Source organism: Oryzias melastigma, linkage group LG12 (assembly GCF_002922805.2).
Source record: "Oryzias melastigma strain HK-1 linkage group LG12, ASM292280v2, whole genome shotgun sequence".
NCBI lineage: Eukaryota > Metazoa > Chordata > Actinopteri > Beloniformes > Adrianichthyidae > Oryzias > Oryzias melastigma.
The window spans coordinates 8516359-8526961 of record NC_050523.1 but is presented as its reverse complement, the minus strand read 5'-3'; the positions used below and the strand labels follow the sequence as shown (position 1 = coordinate 8526961).

The window sequence follows — 10603 nt, the reverse complement described above, 5'->3', positions numbered from 1 at the left end:
GTCTAACTTTTTTGTTTCATGAATCTCTTTTGGTTATATCGCATGTGCATTTTAAAAAGGCTTAAACAGATCACAAAATGAATAAAAAGTACATTAAAAAAAAAATATATATATATATATATATATATAAATATCCATTTGAAACAGTTTTCAATGACAATTTTAAAAAGTTGTTAGTAATAAGATCAGATTTTAAATAGAAATGTGCCTTAGAATTAGAATTTTGATGTCTCATATAAACATACCAAGTTTTTGAGTTAATAGTTAGACGTCTCTGTTGTCAAATTCTCTAATATGGGCACCAAATCCCTTTTTGTATGAACTTGTTGAGAATTACTAATCAATAGAAGGGTTTAACTACCTTCACTTCCTGTACCCAAGATGCAATGCATTAATGAAATGAGGCCAGAGCTTGAAAAGAACAAATGTGTCATGAATTTCTTCAGTTTGGATCTTTTTATTGAAAATCTTTATTAGACCTGTTTGCTTGAGACTGAACGGAACAGTTTGTTCTTTACTTTCAAGTCATGTCGTGGAAAAAATAAATCTTCTGGTAGTTCTCGATCAAAACCACTAAAAGAAACAGGAACAAGTTTTCTGTCCAGGTTTCCGAAGTGTGATAACATAATTTTCCATAATATTGAGTACAGACACAAGTTGGTTCCAGCAGTAAATCTTTCAAAAGAATCCTCTTCTTGCTAAAAATAACAAGCATCAAGCCTTATTTGAGTGTGCTGACCTTTGAGTTCTGCAGTGGTTTTAGTGTTTGCTTCTCTAACAGTTCCTCTGTGTTTCAGGGTTACGAAGGAGTCAGAGAGAGCTTGAACAGTAAGAAAATGCCAGCTCTGTCAGTGAAAAGCCTGGACAGTAACATGAATAAGAAGAGCAAGAAGAAGAAAGAGGAAGAAGTTGAGCTTCCAAGTAAGACATTTCAGGAGATTGCTATTGAAGAAACAACAGACCTTAATAAATGTATCTATCTGTCAAGTTATCCCGTACCACATCACCATCTGCACTGGAACGGAGCGTGACGCCAGCACTACCAGCAGAGCCTACGTGATCATCGTCGGGGTCAGCCACACCCAGACGGAGCGGCTGTGGCTGGACCTGCCGGACGAGACGAAGGGCTTTGAGGCCGGCTCTCTCAAAAACTTCGTTACTCACGGCTCAGATGTGGGGGAGATCAAGAAAGTGGAGGTGAGAGTCCAAACAAAGCTTCACTTCCATCCCGTCACACACTTATGAGCAGAAAAGTCTCACTTTGCTGCTGGAAATGATTGTGTCTCCGTGCTGCAGCTGGGGCATGACGGGGCCACCCCGGAGAGCTGCTGGCTCGTCGAGGAGCTGTCCGTCGCCGTGCCAACCAAAGGGGTCAAATATACTTTTCTTTGCAAGTGCTGGCTGGCCAAAGACAGAGGGGATGGGTTGACTGCGAGAGTATTTAATATACTGGATGCAGAAGCCATTTCTATCTCCCAGAAGGTATCAAACTGGAACACAAAATATATTTTTTTACTCCCTTTAAACTTTTTAACAGCATTATTTAAATAAGTTAATGTTGTGTTTCTATTATTGTTAGTATTCAGTGATTTGAACCTTTTTTGTCAGGTTATATACGAGGTGACGGTGGAAACAGGAGACATTCAGGGTGCAGGAACAGACACCCGAATCTACATGTCTGTGTTTGGGGCCAACGGCAGCACAGAAGAGATGCAGCTGCAGAAGAACGAGGACAGGTACTGCACAAAAATAAAGCTCCAGTCAAGTTCATCCGTGTGTGCAAAATAACACGGCATGCACACGTGATGATTACTTCTCTGCAAATAAAATCAAGGTGTGTTGTTTTATTTTCTAGTGTTCATAACTATGAACATGTAGGGAGATATTGAAAATGTATGTAGAAAAGATAAACGCATGGACGTACTACAGTTCCAGATAAGCAAAGACAAATTCTCTGAAGTCTTTTCAATTATATATATATATATATTTTTTCATTTTTATTGCGAGTTCTTCAAGCAAAAACTTGTGCAAAAATAAATTAAGGGGTCCTATAAGATAAATAATTAAAAATTGTTTTATTTCAATGAGTCATAGGAGGTCTGCACACATTTAAGATCTACTCTGATCAGTTATTTTCAAAGCGTTTCCAGGGGTTTTTAGCCTAAATAAATGAAAAATAAAAACCTGTGCCACTTTCTAGGACATAGTTTCTGCAGAGTAGCTTTAGTTAATAAGAAATTCCCCTCTAAGCAACCCCTTTTTTCCTCTTCCAGTCACCCATAAATGAGGATTCTCCATTTATAAACTCTTCCGCTATCTTACAGCTCCTCACACTCGGAACCTAACATTACAGGTTCAACATGAATGCAGAGAAATAAAGGATTTATCCAGCAATACAGCATTGAGTCAGAATCCAGCTCAGGCGATGAAAAGGAAAACATACATAGATTTATTTGTCTGCAAGTAGATAGATACGAATCTAGCATGGATACATTTGTGCATATTTTTGAGAGACGGCAAGTGCTGCTGCAAACAGCTCTGACCAACTTCCTGTGACTAATCTCACTTGCAACTTTACATTGTCACAGGTCGTGACTCGCCAGGCATGGGTTGTAACTCACGGGTCAAAAATCACATGCCAAATATCGCAACTCAAGAACCATGGGTCGCAACTTATGAGTAATAAGTCGTGATTTAAGTTTATTTGACAATTTTCATTTGAAGTTAATTTTATAAGTATTCAGTGTGTGTGGAATTATGGGTAGTATGTGTTAATGGGGGGGGTACTGTTTATGTTTTTGTTTTTAAATGTAAAACGTTTCGAGTTGCGCAAAGTATTGGAAGTTTGATTGATTGATTGACTTGATTGGAACTCAAGAGCCATAGGCCACAACTCACGAGCCATAGGTCGCAACTCACGAGATGAATGTTGCGACTCGGGAGCCATAGGTCGCACCGCACGAGTAATAAGTTGTGATTGCAACTCACGAGCCACAGGTCGCAACTCACAAAACATAGGTCACAACTCACAAGTAATAAGTTGTGATTGCAAGTCACAAGTCACAGGTTGCAACTCACGAGCCACAGATCACAACTCACAGGTAAAAAGTCGTGATTGCAACTCACGAGCCACTGGTCCCGACTTGCAAGTACCAAGGTCAGGCTAGTCACAGGAAGTAGGTCAGAGCTGTTTTCAGCGCGATTTGCTAATATTTTGTATTCAAAAATAGTATCTTTTACAACAGCACTTTTTTTGGTTTTCTTGTGATTTCCAATGATTTGAATAAAAAAATACTCAAAAATGCTATATTGAGTTTAATGTTCCTAATAATGTCCTTCATTCTTATTAAAAAAAAGCCACAAGAACATGTTTAAAACACCCTTAACACAATTTTTATTGGAGTGGGTCTTTAAATTAAAATTCATGACAAATGTTTTGGTGGACGACAGATTTGAGCGTGGTCAGGAGGACACTTTCAACATGGAGATCGATGACATCGCCCCGCTGAGGAAAATGAGGATGCGAATTGACGGCTCCGGCAGTCGACCTGACTGGTTTCTTGACAAGGTCAGCGCACAAGCACAAGCCATCAAACATCATGCTGTATTCTCTTTAGTGGCTAATTGCCTGTGAGGAACAAAAAAATCAGCACAAATCTGATTTACGGAAAACAAAATGAGATTCACAAAATGAGTTTTCCAACTCATTACAAACACACACACACACACACATCTGTGTCTGTATATGAATGTGTGAACGAAAACTTCACACATCCAGAAAGGCAGGTGAACACACTTTTTCTGTATCTGCAAACCTCCCTCCTCTAGCAGCATGAAAAGACTTCATTTATCAGATTCACAACTATATTTCTGATACACAAATCACTGCTCCGTCACTACAATTGACAGAGCTTGATTGCCTTCTGAAATGATGCTGTTGCAGACTCCATCACTCCCCGCCTCTAAATTCGTTCTGAAGTTCCAGGCAGAGAGCTTTGATGAAATCCAATGCTTTTCCTATGCAAATGTCTGCCCTGGTAAAGCCAGCATGTCTGCAGCGCAGCACAGCAGTCAGAACCAATATCAAACCTTGTCTGTCTGTGCCTGGGACTCAGCAACTGTGAACATCTCCTTGACTCGACCCCGCACAGAGCTGTGTGTTCAGCATTTCAAGCAGATGTGCTGCTTTTATGGGTTGCTGGGTCTGTGTGTTTGGAAATAGACTCAATAGAGAGCTGGGCAGCTTTCCAGCATAGTAATCAGCCCAGAAACATTTGAAGAAAAGTGAGCTGATGCAAGTGATGAGGGTTTATATCTGGGAGGTGTTAGAAAAAAAAAGATGCTCAGATTAGTTTCCATAATCTGAATTAAATAAATTATGCATTTAGGAATTTGGTTATAACAGTGGACCATCCGCTACAGTTAGCTTTGTAATATGGTCAAAAATTGATGAATTAATGTAATCATTTTCTTGTTTGACTTCATCACCATATGGTTCCTTCTACCTTTATCATGTCTGTGATCATCTGTTTTCAATGTGACCCAAACCCATTGGAGTGTTTTTAAAAAGACACCTTTATCCGTTCAGGTGATCATGCGAGAGCTGAGCACAGAGGAGGTGTCTGTGTTCACCTACGAGGACTGGCTTTCCAAGACACGAGGACCCAAAAGGCTCATGATTTGTGAGATGGCTGCTGTGGTGGATGAAGAAGTGATGGTGGAAATCACCACCTACATTGTCCAAGTCAAGACCAGCGACATCGCAGGTAGAGCGCTCAAAGTCCACACTGATTGCATTTTTCAAAGATGTAGAAATCTGTGGGGATTTGTCTAAATTCTGTTAGCATCGATATAAGTTAGCTACTTTTCATGTTTACTGCTCTTAACATTGGTTTGTAGAATCTAATGACTCAGAGAAAAATGTTAAATCGAGTGTCATCTGCATGACTGTAAGTGTGTGTGATGTCACCACTAGGAATTAATACACCTGTTATGATCATGTAAGAGAAATTAATAATTGGGGTGCATGTTCAAGAATGTTCGTGCCTGGTGTGGACGTAGCTTCATAGCGACTCTCAGATGGATTTTTGAGATGTGATCTAACCCAGCTGTACCCAATTATCTCACCCAAGTCATGATTACTCAAATTAAGAAAGCTCAAACTTTCTATCACTAGATTGAAAAATAGAACTTCAAGAATTGATTCCTAAAAAAATATGTTTCATCTGTCAAGTGTCCACTTAAAAAAAAAAACACTCTCCAGTTATTTTACATAAAGGAACCTTTTGTATGGGTTTAAATCAGCTTGAAGATAACAAAAAAACAGAAAAAAACTTGAAAAAAAAAATTGAAAATTTGAAAACAAGATATTGTAAAATTAGGCTCAGCTTGGCAGCAAAAATTTAAAAATTAGAATTGAAGTAGAAAATTTAAAACAGCTGCTGTTACTACTGGATAAATTATTTTTCAATTGGTAATTTTTACATTTATAGTTTTTTTAATTAAATTTTTCAGTATTTTTTTTCAAATTTTCAAGATTTATTTCAAGTTTTCAGTATTTTTTTTTCAAATTTTCTTTTTTTTTTCAAATTTACAATATATTGTTTTCCAATTTTCCTTTTTTTTTAGTTATAATGTCTATTTTTCAAGTTTTCAATCTGTTTTTGATTTCACTTTAAGCTGATCCTGATTTCATCCCATACCTTTGATTTTCAAACGTTTCACTCTTTAAATGGAAACTGACATAGTTAATAAGTTAATTTATCAAAATCGATTATTTTTTTTAAAAATGCTCAGAAATGGTTGTAGCCCATCTGCTCATTCCTCCTGCAGACGTTTGTGCTTTTAAAAAGGAGAAAAGGTGGAATAATTCAAATGCATCTCCTATTTGATAATGAAGGCGTCTTCTTCAGAAGGGCCTCACTTTTCTGCACAGTCCTCTATTTCTGGCTCTGCTGATCAATACGACAGGATGGAGGGAAGTATGAGCCGACTTCAAAAGACTGCTCTGTGCCCCTGGTACTACTAGAAGCTTAAGCAGCATCTCTGCACCAACACTAGGAACTCAGGGGGAATAATGAGCCAGGCTTATGGACATGCAAACACACTGACTCATGCAAATGTCAGTGCTGAAGCAGTGCTGCTCAGGATGTAAGGCCAAAGGCGTCAACTATGCAAAGGTTTACATCCAGGTTTATGAAAGTCAAAGCCATTTTAAGGTGCTAAATGTGGCTAAAATTAGGACACTGCAGACATTTCCACCTAAGATCTCTCAGACTGCTGTGAAATGACAAAGCACAGGAGCTTCAAAGATGTGATGTCTGAGTCATACAGGGAAGCACTCCCAGCTGCCTTGCTGACACATTTTTTTATATAACTTTCCTGTAATTACAAGGAAAACTAAAAAAGAATAAAGTGCAATGTATTTTTAGGTGTTATGCCAGCAAATGCAAAATTTCCATAACTGTCTGTGAGAATTTTTAATGAATCCACTGAGCTGTGGTTTTACAGACTGACATGAATCTGTCTCCTCAGGAGCCGGCACTGATGCCAACGTGTGGATCATCATTTTTGGAGAGAACGGAGACACCGGGACTCTGGCCCTGAAAGAGTGCAACAAGTCCAACAAGTTTGAGCGCAAGCAGGTGGATACATTTCGCTTCACCGACATCCTCAGCCTGGGAGACCTCTCCAAAGTGCGAGTCTGGCACGACAACTCAGGTCAGCAACTCAGACACGACCCTGAAACAACAGAGCTTTAGCTCCAGTGCTTACGTTCTTCAACTTTATATGCAATTAATGTAATTCTGAAGCTTTGTGCTGATATGCAACACTTTACACCAGTAAAGTGTTTACGCAATTGTCACCTTGATTGCGTCTACAGTCTGTCAAAAAGCCTATTATTTAGCTGTCTCTGGCAACATATCCAGTGTTAAAAGGTTAATTAACTTTAGTTGATTTTTAGATAAATGTAAAGTAAGTGAGTTACCTCACAAGCCATATTTATCTTAAAAAAAATGTCAGTAAAGGGAATGGCTAATTCTACAGGTTGCTTCCAAATTTGGCTAATTAGCATTAAGTAGTACAATAAAGCTTCATTTCCACTGAGCAGTACGGTCCAGTCTGGTATTTTGAGTGTTATAAAGTGGACCATTAAGGAGGACTGAACCATTTTTGGGCCCTTGTTGGTTATAGATTCATAGATTAGCGTGGAGCTAAGGTTGATTTGCAACGTCTACGTAATGAAGTAACAAAGGTTTCTGTATTTCAGTAATTGTTATTTATTACCAAAATTTGAACCGTTTTTTGTGACATTCCTCCATTACTAACAAAAGTAATCTAATTACAGTAATTTGTAACTTTGTAATCCATTACCCCAAACACTGGCTATCATATTTTTCCCCAAAGACAATCAGGATTAACAAGATTTATGTTAAGGAGGAAAGTGGGCGGTACTGTTGTATGCACAGACTTTTGTCTGGATACATTTGTGAGGGTTTGAAGAATGATTCTGATGAGGTCTTGCATTTTCATCATTTGTTTTTGTATTGACTTTTTGGCTGCAAAGGAGAAATTAGTGTTTCCTTAAGCTGAAACTACAGATACTTTTTGCAGCAGTGGATGCAGTTTATTTATCAAAGAGAGGAAAAGAGCTGTGAAGGTTTTATTCCACCCAAATATTATTTCTTTGTTGTTTACAATTTTCCTTTATTCATGAGAGAAAGTAAAGTAGAACTGACAAACAGTCGATTAAAATGCTATCAGAAAAGGACTAAAGATTTGATAGTTTCTCTAAGAAAAAGTATTAAAATGAGTCATTACAACAATTCTTTCTTTCTGTGTCCTGATCCAGGTTTTGCTCCCGGCTGGCATTTGGAACACATTGACGTGAAGGATGAGATCATGGACAAAACATTTCGTTTTCCTTGTGACCGCTGGCTGTCCAAAAACGACGAGGACGGACAAATCATGAGGGAGCTCCCCTGTGGGAACAATGACTACTTAGATCTGAGCGAGAAGACCAGTAAGACTTTCAAAAAAAATACCTCTGGTGGTTGATATCTTCCTCCTCTAAAATTGTCCGCTTTTATTTTTTATTAAAGAATATGAAATTTGTGTCACGACTGGACCTGAAGCGGAAACCAAAGAGAACGCCTGGGTTGTACTTGAGGGAAAGAAAGGCAGATCAAAGGAACTGGTAATGGAAAACTCCTCAAAGAAGAAGAGGTTCTTAAGGTAAGTACTTGCATTTGAAAACTTAGATATATTGACTTTTCTCAGTTCCTTTCAGGGTTATTTTTTAGCTTAATAAATAGGGCTCCACTATCACAACATGAAGGCAAATTTATTTTTTTCGGGACTATGAGTCACATTTTTTTTCATTGATTGGCAAGGGGTGCGACTTATATTCAGGAGCGACTTCTTTGGGTTTTTTTTTAGACATCAATAGGCTCATATATTAGTTATTTTCTCCACTAACTACCAGTTGCCTTTTAGTGGTTGTTTCCTCCTAACAACCACTAGAGGGCACTGTAGGTTGTATATCAGTATTTGCAAAAGAAGAAGTTCCGTTCAAAACAAACATGGCTGAGAATCCAATCATTATCCTTACGAACAATATGATGTTTTTCTTTTTTGCATTAAGAAATTATTATTATTGTTTTTTCCTTGGAATAATGTGGAACAACAAGCCATCAGAAGAGCAGCTAAAAACACTTATTCAGATGCAGGTCTAGAAGGTAACGCTCGCTGTAAGAAAAAGAAAAAAAAATGCTGTCCTGAACCCAGAATGGAGACATTATAGATGCTTGTGTGGAGCTCTTTAAAATAAATAACTTAACCTCTCAACATCATCCGTATCCATATTAACGAGATATACAGTCAAAGCTTCCATCAAGTAGCAATGAGGCTAAATGATAGTTTCTCCACACGCAATGCGAGCATCTAGATCAAATGTAACGTGACGTCGGGCTTGTTGAATTTGTTCAAGAACGTTGGACTTTTCTCTTAAAAGTGCTACTTATACTCCAGAGTGACTTGTATATGTCTTTTTCGTCTTCATTATGCATTTTTTGGCTCCTGCGACTTATACTCTGGTGCGACTTATAGTCCGGAAAATACGGTGTCTTAAAATGCACATGATACAAGTCATCTTTTTCTTTTTGTTTTCAGTGGAAATGTTGACAGGTTTGAGTTTTCCTCCAAGAACCTGGGTGACCTCACTGCCATCTGCCTGGGCCACACACCCAAGGATGGGAAGAAAGTAAAGGGGGAGGCTTACTGGCACGTGGAGGAGATCGTTGTGACTGAAAAAGAACTTGGAAACAAGTAAGACTCCTTCTATTCAGACGTTATTGTTCACTTTCAGGTAAAAAAAATCTAAATTTGACTTTCCTTAGGTATGTCTTCAGCTGCAATGCCCTGGTTCTGCTCTCTCCAAAGAGGGACGAATTCTTGACTTTTGAGTGCACTAAAGCCATTGAGAGCTTTGCAAGCAAAGCTCGCAGCCTCGTGCCTGTCAAGTACGAGATCATCGTCATCACGGGTGACGAGAAAGGAGCGGGCACAGATGCCAACGTTTTTATTACTATCTACGGCTCCAACGGGGATTCTGGCCGTCGACAACTGCGGCAGAAGTTCCGAAACCTCTTCGAGCGCGAGCAGACGGACCGGTTCGTCGTGGAAATGCTAGACATGGGGGATTTGTGGCGGGTCCGCATGGAGCACGACAATTCTGGTCTTAGCCCCGGCTGGCTGCTTGACCGGGTGGAGGTCACCAACACGGCCAACGGTGTCACCACCATCTTCATCTGTGGGAAGTGGCTAGACAAAAATAAAGCTGACGGACAGATTTTTAGGGTTCTCTACCCAAAATACTGAGGAATATCCAGCATCCTCCTGTCGTAAAGCTCTGACCAAAGAGGCTCTGCTTCTGACCAATTTCATGTCTCAGGTGATGAAGGAAACTAAAAGTCATATTTTGTATGTATTTTGTCTGTCGGGAAAAATGTGCCATCCTCTTTTAAATGTGCAGGTTTTGTAAGAATACATGTTTTGTTTTCTAGATGTTTCAAGACTAATAGAAACTGGAAAATATTTTTTGAATGTATTTCGTTTTATATCAACACCAGATTAATAAACACGTTTGATGGGAACATCGTCTAAAGAAGCTGCATTATTCATGAATGTATCGCCATCTTTTAAACAAAATAACACGGGTGTGCTTTTTAAGATCAAACAAAAGTTGCTATTTAGAGCTTTAAATTATATTAATAGAAATTTAAAAAGTATTATTTAAATTTAGGCTCGTGCTTCATGCTCATGATATTTTCAGGTTAAAACTAACCAATTTCATAGAGTTTTTCTATGATCAGTACAAAGTATTGCATAATCTTAGATTAGATTTAGGTTTGAACTTTTATTTTACTTTTTTTCTTAAAGTAGTTGAATCCAGTGCATACTCTATAAATGAGAACACACGTTTGCAGCAAATAACGTAAGTACGACCATCGGTAGAGTCCAGGTACAGTCGTGCTACAAACTTTTGACCATTGACTAAATATTAAGAAAAGTGCTTAAAGTGCCACAAGAAGTTCCATCCATC

The 10603-nt window shown here is 38.5% G+C and overlaps 1 protein-coding gene across 1 annotated transcript in view; it reads left to right on the top strand.

Moving 5' to 3' along the window:
- loxhd1a (lipoxygenase homology domains 1a) overlaps positions 1-10167 on the top strand; it is a 24606-nt gene extending 14439 nt beyond the window's left edge. Inside the window, 11 exon segments of the mRNA XM_036214617.1 lie at positions 798-995; positions 997-1197; positions 1297-1482; positions 1609-1736; positions 3451-3568; positions 4589-4766; positions 6535-6720; positions 7853-8023; positions 8103-8235; positions 9172-9327; positions 9399-10167. Coding sequence (XP_036070510.1) covers positions 798-995; positions 997-1197; positions 1297-1482; positions 1609-1736; positions 3451-3568; positions 4589-4766; positions 6535-6720; positions 7853-8023; positions 8103-8235; positions 9172-9327; positions 9399-9879 — 2136 coding nt within the window. The 3' untranslated portion in view covers positions 9880-10167.
- The last annotated feature ends 436 nt before the right edge of the window (positions 10168-10603 follow it).